This window comes from Orcinus orca, chromosome 18 (genome assembly GCF_937001465.1).
Source record: "Orcinus orca chromosome 18, mOrcOrc1.1, whole genome shotgun sequence".
NCBI classification, from domain to species: Eukaryota; Metazoa; Chordata; class Mammalia; order Artiodactyla; family Delphinidae; genus Orcinus; species Orcinus orca.
Genome location: NC_064576.1, coordinates 63,324,560 through 63,350,394, shown reverse-complemented (window position 1 = coordinate 63,350,394; position 25,835 = coordinate 63,324,560). Strand labels below are relative to the sequence as shown.

The following is a 25,835-nucleotide window of genomic DNA, read 5'->3' as shown; positions in this document are numbered from 1 at the left end:
AGTGGAAGCACGAAGTCCTAACCACTGGAGCGCCAGGGAATTCCCTAAAAGCACTTTTAAAATGTTCATAAATAGGGCTTCCCTGGTGGCGCAGTGGTTGAGAGTCCGCCTGCTGATGCAGGGGACACGGGTTCATGCCCGGGTCCGGGAAGATCCCACATGCCGCGGAGCGGCTGGGCCCGTGAGCCATGGCCGCTGAGCCTGCGCATCCGGAGCCTGTGCTCCGCAACCGGAGAGGCCACAACAGTGAGAGGCCCGCGTACCACAAAAAAAAAAAAAAAGTTCATAAATAGCTAATTGCCTAACGATGGGTGCACTGTCTTAATTTACTCAAGTTTACACAACGACTAATAGTAGAGCAATTTGCCTCTAGATACTCTTCTCTTAACCACTGGCCTATCTTGTCTTAAAACAACTCAGCCATTCAATCATTTGTTCTACAAATACGTATTGAGCTCTACAACATGCCAGCTATTGTTCTAGGTCAGCAACGTTCAATAAAATTTTGGTGGTGATGAAATAGCCTGTATCTGTCCTGACCAATATGGTAGCCGCTAGCCACAGACGGCTCTTTAGCCCCTCCATGTGGCTAGTACAACTGAAGCACTGAGTTTTAAATTTTACTTCATTGCAATTAAGTTAAACTAAGTAGTCACATGTAACAAGGGGCTACCAAAATGGACAGTATAATTCTAGATGCTAGGGAAACATCAGTTAGAAACAAAGATCCCTCCTCTTGAGGAGTTTACATTTTGGGGATGAAGGTAGAGGTGAGAAAGGAAGAGAAACACAGTAAATAAAACATAATAAATAAGTGAAATATATAGCACATGATGTGCTACAGAAAATGAAGTGTGCAGCAGAGGAAGGAGGGCCTAAGTCGCATTTTAAAATAGGGGGGTCAGGGCTTCCCTGGTGGCACAGTGGTTAAGAACCTGCCTGCCAATGCAGAGTACATGGGTTCGAGCCCTGGTCTGGGAAGATCCCACAGGCTGCGGAGCAACCAAGCCCACGCGCCACAACTACTGAGTCTGCACTCTAGAGCCCGTGAGCCATAACTACTGAGCCCGTGAGCCACAACTACGGAAGCCTGTGTGCCTAGAGCCTGTGCTCCACAACGAGAGAAGCCACCACGATGAGAAGCGCGCACACCCCAACGAAGAGTAGCCCCCGCTCGCGGCAACTAGAGAAAGCCTGCATGCAGCAACAAAGACCCAACGCAGCCAAAAATAAATAAAAATTTAAAAAAATAAAATAGGGTGGTCAAGTTAATGTCAGAACTTTTGGATCCTTTGGTTACGATAATTCAGTCCAATCCAATTTCAACCCCAATTTCTCTTCTCCTCTCCCTCCTCTCAAGCCCCTCAAGGATGGGGCAGGAAGGGGATAGAAACGGCAGTCTTGCCTTTTTTGTTGTTTGTGCTCTTAATTCTAATTCATTTGTGATTGTATTTACATTTAACTATTTAGACACATAGTTAGTATATGAAGCAAAGCAATGCTTCCTAAGGGATGGTGTTCAGGGTCACCGCAGCCCTCTCCACGGTGAAGCACCTCCTCAGAGAAGGGCAGCCAGGCTTCCTTCTGCTGCTGTTAGCTCACCCCCAAATGCCCTCTTCTGGTGGGGTATCACCTCCTTTGGCTCCCTGGGCAGCCCTACGTCTCCCCTTCCTGTACTATTCTCCTTCATGGGGAATCATGGGAACCACTGAGAACCCTGCTACCCTTCCCCAGGCCACTGTTCCTTCGAACCAGCTGGCCAAGCCTCCCCACCTTCAGAATCTCTCTGTGAGAAATAGACACCAGTCCTCATGTTCATGAGACCCCTGTACACCAGCTGTCCCAAGACAAGCTCTTCCAAGACCCCCTCATCATGCTCAGCTCTGCTTGGACAGTAAGTGCACTAGTGGCCAGCTGGGAGAGAGCTAAGTGGATTCCTTTCAATGTCCTGGTGACCCAAATGATTTTGTGAAGGGAAGGAATAGGCGTCTCGACACAAGCCCTGCACCCTCCCTGCCCCCTCTCCCCCAGGTGGCCTACGATTCATGACTAACCTCTCCCCTCACACACTTAATCAATTCCTCTCCCAGTGATGGAACAGGAGGCTGGGATGGCGGAGCTTGGGCAAGGAGGGTCGGGCTGATGGATGAGGAAGCAGCAGGTGTGACACCTCGTGGTTAACCCTACAAGGAGGCGTTATTAGCCACTTGTGGTGGCTCTCTCTAGAATGCCCTTCCCCTAAGCACTGAATCTTAGCATCAGTTTGGACAAGAAAAATCCTACCCAGCACCCCATCATATTTTTGGTGTTAAATCACACGTGTAATTTTTAACCCTGTATTAAATGATCAAGGGGGGGTGGTGGGATGAATTGGGAGATTGGGATTGACGTATATATACCACTATGTATAAAATAGATAACTAATGAGAATCTGCTGTTTAGCACAGGGAACTCTACTCAGTGATCTCTGGTGACCTAAACTGGAAGGAAATCTAAAAAAGAGTAGATAGGAACTTCCCTGGTGGTCAGTGGTTAAGACTCTGCACTCCCAACGCAGGGGGCCCAGGTTTGATTCCTGGTCAGGGAACTAGATCCCACACACCACAACTAAAGATCCTGCATGAGGCAAAGAAGATCCCGTGTGCTGCAACTAAGACCGGGCACAGCCAAATAAATAAATATTTTTTTAAAAAATAAAGAAATAAAAAACAGTGAATAGATGAAAATAAATAAATAAGTAATCAATATACACAACCTTCTGGGCATACAATATACAGCTTTCCTTCTTGGGTTGTCTTGTTTGGCTCATAGAAGGGGATTCTCCACAAGAGAATAGAGACAAACTTCAAACCTGCCACTGACCACAGTGAACAAAATATTGGGTGGGCCAAAAAGTGCCTTCGGTTTTTTACATAAAAGACATATTTTTCATTTTCACCAAGAACTTTATTGAAAAACGTATTCACCCTTTTGTTCCACTACCTTCTGCCATTCTTCAGGCAACTTCATAATTCCATCTTCTGAAAACTTTTTATCTTTTTGAGCAAAGAACTGTTCCAGGTGCCTTTTACAGTCTTCCAGGGAGTTGAAATTTTTTCCATTAAGAGAATTTTGTAAAGGCTGAAATAAATGGAAATCTGAAGGTGCAGCATCTGGTGAATACAGAGAATGAATCAGAACTTCCCAGCCAGCCAAGCTGTAACAGTTTTGCCTGCTCATCAAAGAAACATGCATTCTTGCGTTATCCTGATGGAAGATTATGCCGTTTTCTGTTGACTAATTCCGGATGCTTTTCGTGCTTTCAGTAGGTCTAATCGGGAGCAGTACTTGTTGGAATTAATCGTTTGGTTTTCTGGAAGAAACTCATAATAGAGGACTCCCTTCCAATCCCACCATGTACACAGCATCACCTTCTTTGGATGAAAACCAGCCTTTGGTGTGGTTGGTGGTAGTTCATTTCGCTTGCCCCACGATCTCTTCCATTCCACATTGTTGTACAGTATCAACTTTTCATCGCCCGTCACAATTTGTTTTAAAACTGGTACATTTTCCTTACGTTTGAGAAGAGAATCGCATGCAGAAATATGATTAAGAAGGTTTTTTTCGCCGAACTTATTGGAACCCAAACATCAAAGCGATTCATATAACCAAGCTGGTGCAAATGATTTTCAACGCTTGATTTGTATATTTTGAGTATGTCAGCTATCTCCCACGTGGTATAACGTTGATTGTTCTCAATTATTGTTTCAATTTGATCGCTATCAACTGCAATTGGTCTACCCAACCATGGAGCATCGTCCAGCGACAAATCTCCAAGCACAAAACTTCGCAAACCACTTTTGACATGTTCGATCAGTCACAGCAACTTCTCCGTACACTACACAAATCTTTTTGTGGGTTTCAGTTGCGTTTTCACCTTTCTTGAAATAATAAAGCATAATATGCCGAAAATGTGGCTTTTTCCCTTTCCATGTCCAATATTAAAATGGCTACACAAAAATTCACTGATTTTGATGTCTTTTTTTTAAATACACACTGATATGACAGCTGTCACATACAATCTAACAAAATTGTTTCGAATGAAGTTAAAGACATCTAAGTGCTACTAGAGTCATCTTACGGAAAAAGACGAAGGAAACTTTTGGCCCACCCAATACGTGAGAGAAGAAGATAGATTTAAGAACTGTGGGCTTGATACATAGCATGATGGGTACCAAGGCAACTGTTCTGCCATCATTTGTGTCACCTGGCCTGCTCTGGTTAATAGTGACCAAACTAGGAACTGTTCCCCCAGATCTGACCGTGAAGATACTATATATTAAGTCCCCGAGCTGATGGCGGTACTTCTTTGATAGTTCAAGCTGAATTTAATGCTTGTTGCCTCGGAAAACTTGAAGGCATATACCTGATTGCTGTAGATGTGAAGATGAGAAAGGACAAGGGGAACCTACAGGAGAAAATGTATTCATCAGATACTTTTGATATGTTTGTATTTTGAAGATAATAGAACCAATAATAAGTAGATTTTGCAGATTTTAATAATCGAAACAGAAAAAAACAAAGGCAAAAAGAAATGGCCTTTACAGTTATTTTGTTTGAAAAATATATAAAATGCTTGCACTGCCTACTTTGGCTCATTAATTTGGTATAAGTGTAAACGATCGGCAAGTTTGATAATGTTTTCCATTTATTTTACGATGAGATGGATTCTTGTTCATTCTATTTCTCAAGCCATATTTTATGACTTTTTAAAAATGGTTTTGATCTTACATTCAAATGGAGGCATCATCAGAGAATACGGACGCGGCTCTGAAAGTTAGTAATTGAATACTTCTCATACTGAAAGCAGATTAGCCTTTAGAAGAGTATCCGTTGGAGATAGGCCCAGTTGTGGGGAAAGACACATGTGTACACAAGCACACACACACACAAGAGAACTGTATACACCGGCAACTTTCATACTGGTAAATTTTACAACAATGATGCAATCCAACAGATTTATTATAATGATTCATATCAACAGATAGTGACTAAAACCCTCCATAGCCAAAGCCCTGGGCCAGGCAAGGTGTAAATCACAGCTTCTGTGCCTTAGCTGGGGACACTGAGTAGATTAGAGAACAGCGGCCCTGAGAACTCTGCAGGTGGCTCTTCCACCTCCGAGCCCCACCTGCCAGCACTCCCTGCTTTATATTCCAGCAGAGCCAAACTGCTATAGTTCCCCAAACGTGCTGTCCTGTTTCATACCTCTGTGCCTTCAGACGTGCCGTTTCCCCAGACAGGAATGCTTGGCCCATCTGGAGTGGGCATGTGTCATGTTTTCTGGCTGCTTAAACTTGTCTGAAAACCCTACCTACATTCAGGGAACTTCCTAACAAGCGAGTCCTTCCTCTCCAAGACAGAAGCCAGAAACCCCACACTCCCAGCCCTCCCTTTACAGATCAGGGTCCAGGCACGTGACCCGGACTCCAACCATCAGCTGTATCTACAGGAGACATCAACTTGGAATGAGAAACACAAGGCAGTGAACATGGCGTGGCAGTGATTTACTGGGCAGAGCTGGGAACCAAGGTGCCCAGCTTTGGAAGAGCAGTAGCTACAAGGCTGAGGCCCTGGCACAAATGGGACAGTGGTACAAACTATAACATCTACAGCTCGGAAGGAGCTGCAGCATGGGTTCCACGGATGACCAGCTCTGCAGTGGGTTTGAGGACTTGTTTCAAGTTCTTCAGGAAGTACCATCTCCCTACTCAGCAGTGGTGAGAGTCATCCAGCATCCTTTTAACCAGCTGCTTTTGTGCTCCACCAGCCAGAGATAGCTTCTGTTGATTGCAGCTAAGAGCCCTGGGTGGTACATCAACAGACTTTCATCCTCTTAAAAAAGGGCCACTTTTTCTTTCAGAACCCACCCTGATACGGGGGTCTCCTAGGGGCCTCCCCTGAAACCCTCTTTTCCATCTTTTATTCATGCCCTTCTCCGAGATGCTACACTACCCATACCCCTCTTGCTGCACGCTCTCCCTGAATTATAATTATTTGTTTCTTCCTCCTCTGCTTGGACTGAGGTCTCTTTAAGGCTAGCCATTGTCTCTTTCATTCTGTATTTCCAGCACTCAGTTTGGGTTGACAAAGAGCCTAGCACATGATCGGTGCTAAATTTGTTAGGAAAGTTTGATAGGAAGCAGTGATCTAATTTGTTTAGGAGGACCAGGGACCAGGAAAGGCATTTGAGGAGCCATGTCTAATACAGGTCTTGGTGAAGAGCGGGGGTTTCAACGGTCAGGATTAGTTGGGATCATCCAGTCCATATTGACATGTAATCTGCCTTCTAAAATTTATATCCTGAGCATTCTTCCATATCCTAAATACATGGTAGGGGACCTTCTTGATTGCCTAATAGAACCCTGCTTTATTTTATTTTACTTTTTTAAGGTCTGCAGTGGTTATGTCTCCGGGAAGGTGGGTCTCTCCTTATTCCCAAGAGGATAAACCAGAGGTTGACAAATCATGGCCTGGTAGCCAAATCTAGACTGCCACTTACTTCTTTATGGTCACGAACCATACAAAATGGTTTTTATTGCTTGTTTCTGTTTTTTACAGTTTTAAATGGTTGAAAGAAGTTAAAAGAAGAATAATATTTCGTGACAGGTAAAAAGTATATGAAATTCAAATTTCAGTGTTCATAAAGTTTTATTAGAACACAACCACACTTATCTGTTGGCAGCGTCTATGGCTGTTGCTTTACAACAGCAGAGTTGAATAGAGGCAAGAGATTGTATGCCCTGCAAAACCTAAAATATTTCCTAGCTGGTCCTTTTCAGAAGAAGTTTGCTGACCCCTGTTCTAAACCAATCATGTTAACTTCATTCTCTTCCCAATGTTTATGTTTGGGGGAGCATGAGACCCAGTTCTGGGCCAATGAAATATAAGGAGAAGTTTGACAGAGGGCTTCTAGGAAAATATTTTTCTCTGATAAAAAGTTAGTATGGGAGAATGCTTCCTGCCTTTGGATGTCACATGTGAGAATGTGATCAGTAGAGCTGTGGCAGCCATTTTGTGGTCATGAGGAAAAGCGAAGAGAATCACAGAGAAGGGGGCCCAGATACTTTTGAGCTGCTAACTTAATCAACCCTGGAACTTCCTACTTCTAGATATATTTTTATATTCAAAATAAATATACTGACAGTTGGACATTCTATTACTTGCAGCCAAATATGTACTAAAACATATGAGAATATGATTTTTAAAATTATGGCATAGTATTTCCTCTTATTGATAACCCATTAAGGTTTAACCATTTATGGGCATTTCTCCTAATTCTTTGTGTTATCTTATTTTTAACACATATTTTACAAATTCAAACTTAAGGCTCATAAAACGTGCACATTTGCTGACTTTCTTTTTCTTATTTTTGCTTGTACCATTAAAAAGCTGACAAGGAAAAGACAAAAGAAATTGTCCCCCTTTAAAATATGGCCCTAACAACTCTTTCATGAGACACGAATTACCCCCTTATTCCACATTGAAAGACAGAAATCCAAACCCATGTTTATTTCAAATACATACTCTACCTGATTCCAAAAAATTTTGAGGGAGTTTTCAATAAGTTACATCAGCAGCCAGGAATGTTCAATGGGAGTTGAAATTGTGTAATCAAAGCATTTTTTTCTTCTTTCTCATTAACTAAAAGTACCTTTGAATCAGAGATAATTTATATTTTTGAATTATTTGCAACTCCAATTAACACTTTGTTAAAACACACCCACATGGTTTCAGGGTCCAAAGCCTTCAAGTGGTGAAATGATTTCTCCTTTTAGTATCATTAACCAGCACATTGTGAAATTCTGTTGAAACAGCAAAAGGTCCCTTTTCCATGTAACCACTCTGTCTGTCCCCTCACCTCTGACCTGCATCATACCTGCCCTCTCATCCCAGAGCCAGCCCCACTGATGTTCCTGGATTGTGCAATCCCAAGTTCAGCAAACAGATGCCTGGAGCAAAGAGGTCAGTGCATTGACTTATTTGCTGTTTTGAACCTGGATCTGAAATACCATTGGGTTGACTAACCTCTATGGAGAGCAGTGATGCATGACTCTAAAACTCTGTTCTCAAGAGGCCATTGGGTTGCTGGGGAATTACCCTTAGGACAAAGCTTGCATGGACACTTTCATGATTTAATGCCAACCAGGTGGTTTGCCAATCCATTCCCTGAGCTCCTGTGAGATGTTAAGCTTTTCTACATCTACATATTTCTCTATTCCTAAAGCAAAGATAGCAGATAGGGCCACTGCTGTGAAGGATTTTAAGCAGTTGAGGTTATTTTATAAAATATTATGGAGGGAGATCTATTCCAGGAGAAAGGACTTCTGGTTCCTGCAACCCTCTTGCTTTTAAGAGGAAGCCTTCTGGGAGGTATTAATGTACAGTGTAGCAGTTAACAACACAAACTTGGTTGAGTCCCAGCTCCCCCCTTAGTAATTTGTTTTCGAATTATCTGCCACTCCAATTAACACTTTGTTAAAACACACCCACATGGTATCAGGGCCCAAAAGCTTCAAGTGGTGAAATTATTTCTCCTTTTAGTATCATTAACCAGCACATCAGGCAAGTCACTTGACCTCTTTAAGCCTCAGTTTCTTCACCAGCATCATTGCCAGCCGTGGGGTACAGCAAGCAGGACAGCAGGCAGAGAAGAGTTTGTGCAAAAAGGCAACTTTGCAGATTAGGGGTTAAAGAGTTGCACAGAAGCTTCCTAATTGCTTCTTAGTTTACAGAACTGAGGCTGAGGGTTGTTTAGGGGAGGCGAGGGAGAGAAGAAATGTAAAAGGCTTGGGGAGAGTGATGAGAGTTTGGGACAGCCCTTATGAGGGTAGGAGAGGAAGGTGCTAAAGCCAGAAAGGACAAAGTATCAGGGGGGAGCTGATAGCTCAGGGAGACCCAGATCTGGAGTAGCAGTGCCCTCCCCTGCCCCCATGCTGGATTGCCCCCAAGGCTCCCACAGCAGGGGGTTGCAGAGGAAGCCAAGATGCTGTTACGTGATGGCTGGGGTTTAAAAGGGTTAAATGACTCACTAAAGTTCACAGAGATTTTAACACAAGTGGCCTGGCTCCAAGTCCAGCTCTTTCTAATCTGTAATAGGAGATCTAAGCCTGTCCTAATTAGCTCCTTTGGGCCTCATCTTTCTGGTTTGCAAAAGCCAGGTGATACTGAAAGTCCTAGTCCTATAGGACGTTATACCATAGGTTCTGTCCTGATCTGCTTCCCACTTGTTATGTTACATGTCACTTTGGGCAAGTCACTCAAACGCCCTGGCTTGCTTCTGTAATTAAATTTTGTTCCGGAAGCTTGAGTTCTAAAGCGCAGCAGAAGACGGTCTTGGGCTGGGTTGAGGAGGGCCCTTGTTTATCAGGAGCTCTGAACCTTCACAGCACCTCCCCCTTTCCCTCCTTCCCCAAGGTCTATTCAGCTCGGCACCGGTGTTTAAGGACTAACACAAGTCACCTCAAATATTTGTCACTGGCCCTCACCCGAAATCACTTAAGTTACATTGGCCGTAGTCTAACACCACATCCAAACAGGGCAGAAAATTGTAAAAGAAAACGATAGCACAGTTTAAGGAAGAAAACACGGTGTAGAAAAGGAAAATAAATCCATGAGGTTTGACCCAAAGCACTCCGAAGGCCGCGGCTGTTAACATCGAGCAGCTGTCAGTAATAGACCAAGACACTTCCAGCTGTGCGGGTCTTTGCCTGGGGCACTAGAGAAAATTCCTTTACTCCCGGTGCACAACAGACTCCTGCTTTCTAATAAAATTCCAGAGAACCATAGAACTAGCCTATAATTCACTGGAAACTAAAAGGACATTTAGAGTTACAGTTTTCATCGGTGGGTGTGCTTTCCGAAATGTCATCGGTGGGGATGGATGTCCTCGCGGAGGGCGGACTGGGAAATGTTTGGGGTTTTGTTTTTACCAGCAATAAGCAAATTTATTTTTCATCACTACCTTTCCAGTACTTTCGCACTCAATTATAACATAAAATTAAAGCCTTGAGCCCCGAGTTCCTGCAAAGCTAATCAGCCTGAAGACTTCAGTCCCTCGTCCTCACTCCGACACCCCCCGCCCCCGCCCCCGCCCCTCCTGAGGTCGAACTAGAGACGAGCTCACCGAGGGCCTCCGGGAACCGAACGGCAGGAAAGCGACGTGGAGGCCGCGGCTCCCAGCCCTCCCCCCGGCCCCGCCAGCCCCTCCCGCTCCCGGCGCGCCCCCCGGCCCGAGCGCGCCGCCGCACCGCGCCGACTTCCGCTTCCCCGGCAGGCGGGAGGCGCCCCGGCCCCGGCCCCGGCCCCGGCCCCGGCCCCAGCCCCAGCGCAGCCCGTCCCGGCCGCAGGGGTCGCTCCTGAGCCCGCGGGGCGCCTGCCGGCGGCAGTCTGGCGCGGGAGGCGGGGCGGAGGGCCGGCCGGTAGCCCACGTGGGTGTTAAGCGGCCGCCCCCGCCGCCGAGCCAGAGTCGAGAGCTGGCGGCGGAGCGCGAGTAGGACGTGGCCAGTCGGCACGGCGGTGAGCGCAACTCAGCCGGGCGCTCGCGGGCTGCAGGCAACCGGCCGGGAGGAGAGGGAGGGAGAGGGAGAGGGAGCGGGCGAGCCGGCCGGCCTCCGCGCCTGGGCGGCGTGACCCTCCCGGGAGGCGGGGTGGAGATCCGGGGTCCCGGGCCCGCCGCGCCGCACACGTGCCCGGGGGCCCGCGGGCGCCGCCTTCCCGCGCTTTGCCTGGGATTCCATGGAGACTCGGGCCCCGCCGCCTCCTGCGCGCAGTGGTCACGTCCCGGGAAAGGTTGCCCTCATTTGCCCGGTCGTAGTGTCATGCCGGCACCGCGCCGGGCAGGGAGGGCGGAGGCGCTTATGAATGGGAGACCCTCGCAGGTTGTTGTGGCAGAGTCAGCGAACGTTTAGGGCCGGGAAGACAACAAAGTTGGAAGTTGTCTCCTTAAGCTGACCCTTGTGCGGATCGGGATCCCGAGCCCCGGAGCAGGAGCTCCCGAGCCAGCTGCTGAGCGGCGAGACTGGTTTGCATCCCAGCGCCCGTGGGCCCCACCAGCTCTGGGCGCTCGGATGGCGGGCGCCAGCTTCGGCCTTGAAGCTGGAATCTTCCCGGAGCAATTCGTGTTACCTAGTGGGGAATGCGGCCTCCTCGGATTCTCCCACACGATAAGTTAATTTCCCGAAGGAATGAAAAAGATACATGGTCTGCGTTGTTTCGTTTGGAGTTTGACTCCGGTGTAGTTTGAAGGAAGGGTAAAGGGACGCTGAAAGGATTCCGTTTTTCTCTTCCAGTTGGTACGAAGGCTCACGAATCAGTTTAATTAACTCAACTTGATCAGTCTGGCTGCCTCCACGCCCCATTGCCTCCTTCAAGCCAAAGCTACGCGTAATTTGAAACAGATGCCCCTTCTGAGTTAATCTGTTAAGACTGTTTGTTAACTGTTCTAATAATTCTACAAGTAGTTATTTGTAGGAGTTGATGTGTTTGTTTGACTTGCCTAAAAGGGTCGAATCTAAAAGGGTTGAATTCGCATTGATGACACAGTACCATCTGCTGTGCCTCTTCTAAGAAAGAAATGTCCACCCCCGCCAAGGGAATGGGCTGCATTGGATGTGACCTGTCTGTGACTCCTTTCCCCCCTTGTCTCCATTTTCCTCTAAAATGCAGGGTTGGGTGTTTTGTTTTCTCTTTTTGGCCAGGTGGGAATACTCTGCTTGATAGAACAGACCCAAAAGGCAAGACTTGAGTTGAATCCTGTCTCTGCCACGGACTTGTTGTATGACCTTGGACAAGTCCTTGTCTTCCTCTGGACTCAGTTTTCCATCTGGAAAAGGAAGAGATTGGGTTAGGACCCTGATATCCTTCTCTAGATACTGGATGGTCACCGTCTTATCAACCTTAGTAATTGGTACTGCCTCTCCAGGTCTATCAGTAACATAAAGTCAGTGTTTTGTACATCTAATTGTATGTCTAATTTTAGTTGCTTTATTAAGTAGTGTTCTTGTGCTGTTGCTGGTTTTAACATTTTTTGTAAAGATTCTTGGTGTCTAGTCATTGACAACATGCTTCAAGTGGTTAAAAAACTTCTTGGTGGCTAAAATTATTCTCCGCTGCTGCTGATTAGGAAGATGTTGGTATTCATTGGTCATCCAGCCTGCCCACCCCCTCCTCTGAGAGGTGTCCTGACTGGGATCACACAGGTCTTCAGTGTGATGGATAAAAAGCATTCCTTGTTATTCAGGCGTTAAGTCAGTGACATAGCTTGAAAATCATACAGAATTGGTTTCTGTATTGGTTATTTTAATATTCTATGTGAATGAAACACCTCTCCTTTTCTAGTCAATATTAATTAAGTCCATGCCTTGCCAATGGTTGATTTTTGTCTAAAGTAGAGGAGTAGACCCTGGTTTTCCCAAACTTCTAGGCTCCAGCTCAAACCTACTGAATCAACATTTCCAGGAGAGCAGCCTGGTTATTGGAATGTTTAACAAGTGTCCCAGGTGATTCTTATCAAGCAAATTAGGGGCGCAATGGACCCAGGGGTTGCTTCTCAAAGTATGGTTAATAGCCAGGCATTTTATCAACTTCACCTGGGAGCAGGTGAAGGCAGGCAGCATTTCTGGTCCCACTTGAAGCCAATCACATCAGAATCGGCCTTTTAACAAGGTCCCCAGGTGATTCGTGTGCATGTTTATGGTTGAGAAGTTCTGGAAGGCCTATGATGATAGTAATGTTTGGTGCTGTGCTTTGTAGTTGTTCTAAGACCTCCTGGTGTGTGTTCACAGTTCATCGTCGTATTTGTCCGATGTGGCTGTTTGATTGCCCTCGTATTATAATGATAGTACTTTTATTTTTCACCTTGTATAGACGGGAACCTCCAGCTTTAGGGGCCCAAAGGGCCACCATACCAGTGGCAGAGCAAGCATTCAGACCCAGGCGTGTGTCACTTGGCCGAGCTCCTAACCCATTCCTTTCCAGGCTACTGTTTTGTGACCTTCTCTTAGGGTCTCAGGCCGCTGTCTGAATTTGGAACAGAACCCAGTGGATTGATGGTTTAACTTAGGCCTCTGAAAAACTGGTTTGATGGGGCTTGGGATGTGCGGTTGGCTTGCTTATTGGCTTTCGTTTCTTGAGGGTTTCAGAAAGGTTGGTTGAAGTGCCCTCACCTGTGGCTGTAGCAGTGCTACGTGAGCAAGGTTTTTGGTCTGCGTGCTTTTCATGGGGAGGTGGTGGGCAGGGAGAAGGGGAGGCGGATCACTAAACTGCTCTGACAGCTCGAGCCCCCTCCTTTGGAGCAACGTAGAGACAGTTTCCCGGTTCCCTGAAGTTCAAGTCCAGTAGCTAGGCAGCAGGCCTAGAGAAAGGGGGGCTGCGGAGGCCCGACTGATGGTGAACTCTTGCCTCCTTCTAGGAATATGAGGTGCCCATTGTAAGCTCGTGAGAGTTGCCCTCCGCGGAACCCAGCAGAGGAGTGGGCAAACATGAAATCCAATCCTGCCATCCAAGCTGCCATTGACCTTACGGCGGGGGCCGCAGGTAATCCCAGAGAAAACCCCTCCTTTATTCCTCAGATACCTTCTGCAAGTGAGCTCTGGTGAAGACATTGCCTTTGTAGCTCCAGAAGCGACATGCTTTAACCCTGGAATGAATCCACTTAATACAGGTGTGATACTGTGTTGCAAACACAGCAGAAGGTAGAGTAGTTCCCGCTGTATTAGAGCTATGAGTCAGGGTATGGTGTGGGAGTGTCCCCGGGTGACAGCTGGAACGTATCACAGCTCAGAGCTGAAGCCACTCGTCCATTGCCATGTGGCTGGGATATGCAGGATTCCACCCCAAGCCTGGCAGCCTTCAGAGGCCTTAGAGTGCAAAAATAACACTGTGCCATCTCTCCAGGGAAAATCCTAGTTACTGTCCTTACAACTGCTGGGGGAGAGAAAGGATACCCTTAGAAATGTCATTGGTAAATCAGGCTGACTTTTTACTGTGTCTTAAAGCCCTGAAAGGAGGGGCCCCAGGATTGGCCGAGGAGTGGTGGGCGGGGCGAGTGCTGGGGCGGACTCTGGCCCCACTAGGCACCATCGAGTTCTGGGCAGCACCTGCCACCGCAGGCCACTCTTTAGAAAGGTCACCTTTTTTCAGCCTGAGGCAAGTGACAGACTTGGAAGTGCCTGGGTGGTTACTTGGTTCTCCAGATTCCTGGATGATTCTAGGGCTGGAGGAGCGCTGGAATGCCCATACTTCCCAGATGCAGACCCTGGCTTACCCTTGCCTCCCTCACCGATTCTTATATTGGGTCACCGCTCCTTGGAGTGAAGAGGCCAGGGGAGCCGGTTGCCCATTGTCCTTTTATCTGGTGGGACCTCCTGAGTCAACAGATCAAGAGCAGTCAGAGCTGCCTTCTCTCATCCTGTCGTCGTCTTTTTTTTTTTTAATATTTATTTATTTGGTTGCATCGGGTCTTAGTTGCGGCTCACGGGCTCCTTAGTTGTGGCATGCGAACTCTTAGTTGCAGCGTGTATGTGGGATCTAATTCCCGGACCAGGGATCGAACCCGGGCTCCCTGCGTTGGGAGTGTGGAGTCTTTTTTTTTTTTTTTGCGGTATGCGGGCCTGTCACTGTTGCGGCCTCTCCCGCTGCGGAGCACAGGCTCCGGACACGCAGGCTCAGCGGCCATGGCTCACGGGCCCAGCCGCTCCATGGCATGTGGGATCTTCCCGGACCGGGGCAAGAACCTGTGTCCCGTGCATCGGCAGGCGGACTCTCAACCACTGCGCCACCAGGGAAGCCCGGGAGCGTGGAGTCTTAATCACTGTGCCACCAGGGAAGTCCCCTGTCGTCTTCTTAATTGTAAAAAAGAAATCATGGGTTCAGGGAAGATCGAAGTATTTTTCCATGAACCAGAAATCGGCCAAAGTAGGCTCATGAGGAAGTCTGCAGACACTGATAAGTTCAGGCGAGGGCGCTCCCAGGTCAGAGACGACAAGGAGCAGGGGAACCAAGGGCTGCCTGGATTCCGCCCCACGGCCTCTTACGCGCTGAGTGCCTTTGGGTCAGCCCCTCACCCTGCCGTGGAATCAAGCCCCCCAGGCCCTGTGCACCATCCCCGACCCCTTCACCACTCCCCGCTCCCCCAATGCCATACTGCGGAGGATAATGACTTTGGCAACAGTGGACCCACTTGCTTGCCCTTGGCATCCTCTTACCCTCCCGTGAATGCCTGGGCTCAGTCTGTGTCTCTGCAATAGAAGGGCATTTTACCCCATGAGGGATGCTCAGCTTTTGGAATTTTATATCCTTCAGTCACTCTATCAAAGATAGACTGTAGGATCTGTTGTGATAGAATTAAAATGCATCTAGGTTGTCAAAATTATGAACCCACTTTAAAAATTCTGACATTCACCTCTTTTGGAATGATTTTTTTTTTTTTTTTTCTGCGGTACGCGGGCCTCTCGCTGTTGTGACCTCTCCCGTTGCGGAGCACAGGCTCCGGACACGCAGGCCCAGCGGCCATGGCTCACGGGCCCAGCCGCTCCACGGCACGTGGGATCCTCCCGGACCGGGGCATGAACCCGTGTCCCCTGCATCGGCAGGCGGACTCTCAACCACTGCGCCACCAGGGAAGCCCAGAATGATTATTTTTGACACAAGTAGTATCTTATTTTATTCTAGCCCATCAGTACCTGGGAGAGAATAACTCTAATTATGGTAACATCTTATTAAATTATATTCCACTAATTCAGAACTGGGGATAGTGTGGCAAAACAAAGCAGAAATGTGTCATTGCTGTCCTAGAAGAAAGGGACAGTGGTGATAGGATCATGGAGATCACACTTGTGCTTGCTTAAGAGATCAGTTTTCAGACTCTTTGGAAATGTCCATCTACCAATAATTAATTGGGAGTTATTCTTTTTTTTTTTTTTTTTTGCGGTACATGGGCCTCTCACTGTTGTGGCCTCTCCCGTTGCGGAGCACAGGCTCTGGACGTGCAGGCTCAGCGGCCATGGCTCACGGGCCCAGCCGCTCCGCGGCATGTGGGATCTTCCCGGACCGGGGCACGAACCCACGTCCTCTGCATCGGCAGGTGGACTCTCAACCACTGCGCCACCAGGGAAGCCCGGGAGTTATTCTTAACAGCCCTCCCTCCATCTCTACTTTCCACAACTTCATTGGAGTAACTGTGTATTATGTCTAAGTTATGAAATTGCATTTCTGAAATATGTAAGCCTTCTCTTCAATTTTGCTGAGGTTTTAGTAACCTCATCCAGTGGCTGTTTCCTGACACAAGCACGGGACGTCCCAGGCCCAAGGGGAGGTGGAAGCATTCACCAGTGACAGACAGTTCCCCAAATGCTGACCCAGTTCAGGGTCTGGAGATATTACAGGGTTTAATAGTTCATTCTTCTCCTTACATTCAGAATTTTTATCGAAGTAATTGAATGCAATTCAATGCTTTTGTCGTATAAAAGCATATAAATATATGATTTATGCTAAACAGGGGTAAGTTTCAATCCATTTCCTGTCTGAATACAAATCATTAATTGGTAGAGTCCAAATAAGATGTTTTCCCATAGGGTCAAACATTTAGCTCTTCAGGGACTAATTAGACCCTTTGTTTTCTTTATCTGTGGCCTATTCCTCTGTTATTTCCCTGATAGTCATTAGGACCACTGGGCATCAGGCAAAAGCGTGATTAACGCCAGACTCTTCCCTTCCCCTTCCTTTTATGTGGACGCACACACAGACACAGTTAACCGCTGTAAGTGAGCCACTTGTGGTGTAGCAGCCAATACGTTAGAGCCTTCTCCTAATCCTCATGTTAACCCGATAGGGAATCGAGGCTCGGAGGTCACATCGCTTAGCCAGGATTTCACAGCAGAGTCGGGCTTTGAGCCCAGGTCCCTCTGACCGATGCTCCTGAACACACGTCACACCTTCACATCCGGTGGCTTTGACTGTCAAACACACGTCCTCTCCTCTACCGAGTTGAGCTCCTTCAGGGCTGGAGCGGGGTGCCAGACTCATGAAGGACCCCTAGAAGTTTTATTGGACTGAGCTAGAAGGGTTGGCGGGGGGGGAGGACGTCAAAATGAAGTGACCCAGAGGTAAGCCCTGCGGTGGGCTGCCTGTCCCTCATCTCCATGGGTCCTCGAGGCCGCACTCTACCACGTGGCTGTAGACTGGTGCTGGACGAGGATTCCTGTCCTGGTTGCAGGGGGCACAGCATGTGTACTCACCGGGCAGCCCTTCGACACCATGAAGGTGAAGATGCAGACGTTCCCCGACCTGTACAGGGGCCTCACCGACTGCTGCCTGAAGACCTACTCCCAGGTGGGCTTCCGGGGCTTCTACAAGGGGACCAGCCCAGCGCTGATTGCCAACATCGCCGAGAACTCCGTCCTCTTCATGTGCTACGGATTCTGCCAGCAGGTGGTACGGAAAGTGGTTGGATTGGAAAAGCAGGCGAAGCTGAGGTGAGTTGAGGTCACTGAGACCTCTTTGAGAAACAACACTTGTGTAGTCAAGCTTTTTATGAGACCTTATGGAGAAGAACATTTCCGTTTTTACAATAACTACTTCCTTTGATTAAGAAGTCATACATTGCCATCATAGAAAACTGGGGAAACGCACATGTGTTATGCAAAAGGAGAGTTGCCCATAATCCACCGCGTAGAAACAACCACCCTCAGTTCCTTCTATTCTTCAGGAAGATGCTTTTCTTTCTTTTTTAAAAATTATTTTTCTTTTTTTATTATTTTTCTTTTTTTTAATTGGAGTATAGTTGATTTACAATGTTGTGTTAGTTTCAGGTGTACAGCAAAGTGAATCAGTTATAAATATACATATATCCACTCTTTTTTAGATTCTTTTCCCATATAGGTCATCACAGAGTATTGAGTAGAGTTCCCTGCGCTATGCAGTAGGTCCTTGTTGGTTATCTGCTTTATTTAGAGTAGTGTGTTTATGTTCATCCCAATCTCCTAATTTATCCCCTCCCCCCATGTTTCCCCTTTGGTAACCTGAAATTTGGTTTCAAGATCTGTGAGTCTGTTTCTGTTTTGCAAATAAGCTCACTTGTGCCATTTTTAAAAATTAAATTCCAAATATAAGTGATATCATATGATATTTGGGGAAGATGCTTTTCAAATGCTGCTGTTGGTGCCACTTCTCTGGGCAGAAGTGCAGAACTTAAACCATAGATGCAACTTGTGACCCGAGTTTTGGGTTTCACGTCATCAGCAGAATGCAGGGTATTGGAAGAGCCAAATAGGTTTGAGGAAGAACTTGGAATTTTAGGAAGGGTCAGAGCATCTGAGAAGATGCAGGTGAACCTACTGTTTCATTGGTCGAGTCTGCCCCAAACATCAGACTTGGGTGTGTATTTGGTCATTCCTTGGGTATTTATTATACCGAGACTAAAAGGAATTCGGAAACCACTGGGATGTTTAGCCTTTACTCCTTTGAACATTGATTTATTTTATAAGTTTTCACTCTTTTTAAAAAAAATTATTTATTTATTTTTGGCTGCATTGGGTCTTTGTTGCTGCATGCGGGCTTTCTCTAGTTGCGGCGAGTGGGGGCTACTCTTCGTTGCGGTGCGCAGGCTTCTCATTGTGGTGGCTTCTCGTTGCAGAGCACAGGCTCTAGGCGTGTGGGCTTCAGTAGTTGTAGCATGCGGGCTCAGTAGTTGTGGCTCGTGGGCTCTAGTGCTCAGACTCAGTAGTTGTGGCACACAGACTTAGTTGCTCCGTGGCATGTGGGATCTTCCCCGACCAGGGCTCAAACCCGTGTCCCCTGCATTGGCAGGTGGATGCTTAACCACTGTGCCATCAGGAAAGTCCCCATTGGTTTATTTTAAATCATTTAAAATTATTGTTATCAGCTTCGTGGTTGCAGAGGGCAGTCTTGCCTGTTGTTTTGGTGGGAATTCAAGACCCTATTGCAAACACAGGTCCCACGTGGCTAAAGTAGGTTCCTTTTGTACTGAAGTCTTTGGGGGTGCCTGGAGATGTGCCCATTTATAGCAGGCATCCCATCTTGATAGATGGAACTTGTTTTTTAAAGGCTTGGGACTGGATGAGATCCCCCAGGGAGACAGTGTTTATAGGACTGAGCACAGATCCTAGGACCCTCCAGCAGGGAGGGGTCAGGAAAAAGAGGAAGTAAAGAAATAAGCAGAAGATAAACCAGGAGAATGTGGTGTCCCGTGGTAGAGACAGACAGGAAGGGCACTGCAGTGACTGCAGCTCTTTGCACTGGAGCAAGAGACTTCCTAGCTGAGGAGACCTGGAGTTGAGGTCTCCTTCAGCATCCTTGGAGAAGGACAGGGAAATGGAGCAACCACAGGAGATTCTGGAGCAGGTTCTGCAGTGAAGAAAGCTTCCTCTTTCACTCGGCCTAACCCAGCACCCACGTCTTTTTTGAACGTGGGGGACAGGAGGGGGGCTGCAGCTTTTTCATCCTGCAGAACAGTGGTTGCTCATTACCAGTGAGCAAATGCTGCCTGAGAGCTTACGAAGCTCTGACATGCGTGTCGTGCTTTCTTAGCCCTCACCGTGGTCCTGCGCGAGAATCCAGGCAGGTGATGGTATCCGTTTTATAGATGGGGAAACTCTGGTACAGATACTGACGCGCTGAAGATCACTGGGTTAATAAGTGACAGAGCCGGGACTGCAGCCCGTGTCTTCTGCACCCCCAATCCGGCATTCTTCCCTCAAGACCACAGGCGGGGCTCTGGAGTACTTTGTAGGGGTCAGGTCTAGAGAAAACATTAATAATTACACAGAAGCAGGGAAAGGAACTGCTTGTGACCACCTGTTATGAATTTCTGCAGTGATACAGTAAATATTCTCGGTTTGAACACTCCCTGAGTAGCGCTCTCTTTTCACCTTTGGCTGGACGGGCTCTGACACAGCAGGAGTGTTTAGGAACATGTTTGTTGAGTGGGTGACAAAACAGTTGATTCCTACAAAATCCCATCCTATGCCGACTGCCATTTGAGATCCAGTTCTAAACGTTTCTACTATAGGCACAGCCTGGGGCCCAAGTCCCTCATCTCATGCACTGGTAGGTGAAAGCATTTTTTAGAAAGCCAAAGTCCACTGCAGATCTGACTTGGCCCTGGGTTGCCCTGTATCAGCATGCTTGGGGTTCGTTCAGGCGTTACCGCCTCTTGGATGAAAACAGCCGTCCGTATCTGTCGATACCACCTTTGTTCCAGCGAGACTGGCAAACCCTGGTCAATGACCCTGATTGACTACAGCCTGTCAGCAGGTTGACAGAGAGTCCCAGAGGGAGGCCAAGTATGGATCTGCAGACTGGCCAAGAGACAAACCCTTTAAGCTTTGGTTTTGACAAACAATTTAAGTAGGAGTGAAGGGGGAAGGATGGAGGGGATGGCGTCGGGCACTTCCCACCCCTAGAAAAAGCCGCGTGCCGGTACAGTCTCCTGGTGACCGTCGGACGCGTCATTCTTTAAAATCGAAAGGAAGGCCACACTGCAGGCGGTGTCTTCCTCCTGAAAGCAGGCCTGCTACAAGCCAGCTCTTCTGAGGCCCGGCTGTGTAACAGGCCGGCTCAGCCCTGGGCACCCACTTCACATCCACCTGAGGCACCAAGGCCAGACCACCAGGGATAGGAAATCGGGACCCGGATGGTAGGCAGCCCTTGGCTCTATGCAGGCACACGTCAAATATTTGAGGTTCGGTTCCAGACCATCTTGCAAATTTTTTGGTTTCCCAGTGCATATAAAGCTATGTTCACACTATACTGTAGTCTGTGCAATAGTGTTATGTCCCAAAAAGAATGTACCTACCTTAATTTAAAAATACTTTATTGCTAAAAAAAATGCTAACCATCCTCTGACAACTCAGGGTTGCCACAAACCTTCAACTTTGTTATAAAGCAGAAACTAACACACCATTGTAAAGCAATTGTATTCCAATAAAGGTGTTTAAAAAAAAAAAAGAAAAATTTAAAAAATGCAGTATCTTCAAAGAGTAATAAAGCGAAGTGCAGTAAAACAAGGTTTGCCTATAGTAACGTTTGACCTCAGTTTCTATAACTATTAGTTCATTGTAACTTTTTTTATGGTTTCAAAACACTTTTTCTAAAACATTTAAAATTTTTTTATTTTATATTGGAATATAGTTGATTTACAATGTTGTGTTTCAGGTGTACAGCTAAGTGATTCAGTTATACATATATCCATTCTTTATCAGATTATTTTCCCATATAGGTTATTAAAGAATATTGAGTAGAGTTCCCTGTGCTATTCAGTACATCCTTGTTGATTATCTATTTTATATATGTTAATCCCAAACTCCTGATTTATCCCCCCCCCACCATGTTTCCCCTTTGGAAACTATAAGTTTGTTCTCAAACTCTGTGAGTCTGTTTCTGTTTTGTAAATAAGTTCATTTGTATCATTTTTTTTAAGATTCCACATATAAGTGATATCATATGATATTTGTCTTTCTCTGTCTGACTGACTTCACTTAGTATGATAATCTCTAGGTCCCTCTGTGTTGCTGCAAATGGCATTATTTCATTCTTTTTTATGGCTGAGTAATATTCCATTGTATATATGTACCACATCTTCTTTATCTATTCCTCTGTTGATGGATGTTTAGGTTGCTTCCATGTCTTGGCTATTGTAAATAGTGCTGCTGTGAACATTGGGGTGCATGTATCTTTCTGATTTGGTTTTCTCTGGATATATGCCCAGGAGTGGGATTGCTGGATCATATGGTAGTTCTGTTTTTAGTTTTTTAAGAAACCTCCATACTGTTCTCCATAGTGGCTGTATCAATTTACATTCCCACCAACAGTGCAGGAGGATTCGCTTTTCTCCACACCCTCTCCAGCATTTATTGTTTGTAAGCTTTTTGGTGATGGCCATTATGACTGGTGTGAGGTGATACCTCATTTTAGTTTTGATTTGCATTTCTTTAGTAATTAGTGATGTTAAGCATCTTTTCATGTGGTTTTTGGCCATCTGTATGTATTCTTTGGAGAAATGTCTATTTAGATCTTCTGTCCATTTTTTTTTATTGGGTTGTTGTTTTTTTGAGATAGAGCTGCATGAGGTGTTTGTATATTTTGGAGATTAACCCTTGTCAGTCACTTCATTTACAAATATTTTCTCCCATTTTGTAGGTTGTATTTTTGTTTTGTTTATGGTTTCCTTTGCTGTGCAAGAGCTTTTAAGTTTAATTAGGTCCCATCTGTTTATTTTTGTTTTTATTTTCATTACTCCAGGAATAGATCCAAAAAGATATTGCTGTGATTTATGTTAGAGTGTTCTGCCTATGTTTTCCTCTAAGAGTTTTATTATTTTTTTAAAGATTTATTTATTATTTTATTTTTGGCTGTATTGGGTCTTAGTTGCAGCATGTGGGATCTCTCGTTGCAGTGCAAGGGCTCTTCCTTGTGGTGTGCAGACTTCTCTCTAGTTGTGGCATGCAGGCTCCAGAGCATGTGGGCTCTGTAGTTTGTGGCACACAGGCTCTAGTTGAGGCACACGAGCTCAGTAGTTGTGACGTGTGGGCTTAGCTGCCCCGTGGCATGTGGGATCTTAGTTCCCTGACCAGGGGTCGAACCCACACCCCCTGCATTGTAAGGTGGATTTTTTTACCACTGGACCACTGTGCAAGTCCCCTCTAAGAGTTTTATGGTATCTGGCCTTACATTTAGGTCTTTAATCCATTTTGAGTTTATTTTTGTGTATGGTGTTAGAGTGTTCAAATTTCATTCTTTCACATGTAGTTGTCCAGTTTTCCCAGCACCATTTATTGAAGAGCCTTTCTTTTCTCTGTTGTTTATTCTTGCCTCCTTTGTCATGGATTAACTGAGCATAGGTGTGTGGGTTTATTTCTGGGATTTCTTTCCTGTTCCATTGATCTATATTTCTGTTTTTGTGCCAGTACCATACTGTTATGATTACTGTAGCTTTGTAATATAGCCTGAAGTCAGGGAGTCTGATTCCTCCAGCTCCTTTTTTCTTTCTCAGGATTGCTTTGACTATTTGAGGTCTTTTGTGTTTCCAGACAGATGAAAAAATTTTTTGTTCCAGTTCTGTGAAAAATGCCATTGGTAGTTTGATAGGGACTGCATTGAATCTGTAGATTGCCTTGGGTAGTATGTCATTTTGACAATATTCTTCCAATCCAAGAGCATGGTATTTTTTTTTTTTTTTTTTTTTTGTGACCGTGCCACATGGCTTGTGGGATCTTAGTTCCCCAACAAGGTATTGAACCCAGGCCCTCTGCAGTGAAAGCATGGAGTCCTAAACACTGGACTGCCGTGGAATTCCCCTGTTTATGTCATCTTTGATTTCTTTCATCAGTGTCTTATAGTTTTCAGAGTACAGGTTTTCTGCCTACTCAGGTAGGTTTATTCCTAGGTATTTTATTCTTTTTGATGTGATGGTAAATGGGATTGTTTCCTTAATTTCTCTTTTTGATCTTTTGTAGTAAGTACATAGGAATGCAAGAGATTTCTGAGTAGTAATTTTGTATCCTGCAACTTTACTGATTCATTGATGAGTTCTAGTAGTTTCTTGGTAGCATGTTCAGAATTTTCTATGTTTAGTATCATGCCATCTGCAGACAGTGAGGTTTTACTTCTATTCCAATTTCGATTCCTTTTATTTCTTTTTCTTCTTTGATTGCCATGGCTAGGACTTCCAAAACTATGTTGAATAAAAGTGGCCAGAGTGGACATCCTTGTCTCATTCCTCATCTTAGAGGAAATGCTTTTCAGCTTTTCACTGTTAAGAGTGATGTTAACTGTGGGTTTGTCCTATATGGCCTTTATTATGTTGAGCTAAGTTCCCTCTGTGCCCACTTTCTGGAGAGTTTTTATCATAAATGGGTGTTGAATTTTGTCAAAAGCTTTTCCTGAATCTATTGTTGATCGTATGGTTTTTATTCTTCAGTTTGTTAATGTGGTCTATCACACTGATTTGTGGATATTGAAGAATCCTTGCATCCCTGGGATAAATCCCACTTGATCATGGTGTATGACCCTTTTAATGTATTGTTGGATTCAGTTTGCTAGTATTTTGTTGAGGATTTTTGCATCTGTGTTCATCAGTGATATTGGCCTGTAATTATCCTTTTTTGTTATATCTTTGTCTGGTTTTGGTATCAGGGTGATGGTGGCCTCATAGAATGAGTTTGGGAGTGTTCCTTCCTCTGAAATTTTTTGGAATAGTTTCAGAAGGATAGGTGTTAACTCTTCTCTAAATGTTTGATAGAATTTGCCTGTGAAGCCATCTGGTCCTGGACTTTTGTTTGTTGGGAGTTTTTTAATCACAGTTTCAATTTCATTAGTTGTGATTGGTCTGTTCATATTTTCTGTTTCTTCCTTGTTCAGTCTTACAAGTTTGTACCTTTCTAAGAATTTGTCTGTTTCTTCTAGGTTGTCCATTTTATTGGCATATAGTTGCTTGTAGTAGTCTCTTAGGATCCTTTGTATTTCTGTGGTGTCGGTTATAACTTTTTTCATTTCTAGTTTTATTGATTTGAGCCCTCTCCCTTTTTTTTCTTGATGAATCTGGCTAAAGCTTTATGAATTTTGCTTATCTTTTCAAAGAACCAGCTTTTACTTTCATTGATCTTTTCTATTGTTTCCTTCATCTCTATTTCATTTATTTCTGCTCTGATCTTTTTTTTTTTTTTTTGCTGTACGCAGGCCTCTCACTGTTGTGGCCTCTCCCTTTGCTGAGCACAGGCTCCGGACGCACAGGCTTAGCGGCCATGGCTCATGGGCCCAGCCGCTCCACGGCATGTGGGATCTTCCTGAACCCGTGTCCCCTGCATCGGCAGGCAGACTGAACCCGTGTCCCCTGCATCGGCAGGCAGACTCAACCACTGCGCCACCAGGGAAGCCCTTTGCTCTGATCTTTATGATTTCTTTCCTTCCACTAACTGGGTTTTGTTCTTCTTTCTCTAGTTGCCTTAGGTGTAAGGTTCGGTTGTTTGAGATTTTTCTTTTTGTTTCCTGAGGTAAGATTGTATTGCTATAAACTTCCCTCTTAGAAGTGCTTTTGCTGCATCCCATAGGTTTTGGATTGTAGTGTTTCTGTTGTCATTTGTGTCTAGGTATTTTTTTAGTTCCTCTTTGATTTCTTCAGTGATCCATTGGTTGTTTAGTAATACTGTTTAGCCTCCACGTGTTTGTGTTTCTTACAGTTTTTTTTCCTGTGATTGACTTCCAATCTCATAGTGTTGTGGTTGGAAAAGATGCTTGATATGATTTCAATTTTCTTAAATTTACCAAGGCTTGCTTTATGGCCTAGCATGTGGTCTATCCTGGAGAATGCTCCATGTGCACTTGAGAAGAATGTGTATTCTGCTGCTTTCTGATGGAATGTTCTACAAATACCAATTAAGTCCATCTGGTCTAATATGTCATTTAAGGCCTGTGTTTCCTTATTGATTTTTCTGTCTGGATGATCTGTCCATTGGTGTGAGTGGGGTGGTTTATTGTAACTTTAGGACAGTTGAATGTGGTAGTTCTGTTAGGCTTCTCTGCTCACAGATGGAAGAGAAATCGTGAGGGGACCTCGCCACCTGGGCAGGCTGCCTAGGGGGTTACCTTTGGGGGCTCCTGGAGGTCTGTGAGTTCTGGTCATCCAGTGGCAGCTGGATGCTGGCAGTTAACAGGCGAGTGTCACAGCTAGTTGTTGCTGGGAGCAGCTCAGTCCTTTCTGTGCAACTAAAGATTGTCCCCGTAGGTGCCAGCGGTGCTCTCGTGACAGAACGTCCTCCCAAGGCTTGGAGGGGGTCTCC

General features: G+C 45.7%; 1 protein-coding gene across 2 annotated transcripts in view; it reads left to right on the top strand.

Annotated features, from left to right (window-relative positions):
• The first annotated feature begins 10,383 nt into the window (after window positions 1-10,383).
• SLC25A15 (solute carrier family 25 member 15) overlaps window positions 10,384-25,835 on the top strand; it is a 43,184-nt gene continuing 27,732 nt past the window's right edge. The window contains exons 1-3 of one of the 2 annotated variants that reach the window (XM_049701085.1): window positions 10,384-10,557; window positions 13,451-13,575; window positions 17,255-17,513. In XM_049701085.1, coding sequence (XP_049557042.1) covers window positions 13,521-13,575; window positions 17,255-17,513 — 314 coding nt within the window. In that variant the 5' untranslated portion in view covers window positions 10,384-10,557; window positions 13,451-13,520. Of the gene's footprint in view, window positions 10,558-10,616; window positions 13,576-17,254; window positions 17,514-25,835 lie in introns of those variants that run through there. The other variant, XM_049701086.1, reaches the window with a different exon arrangement.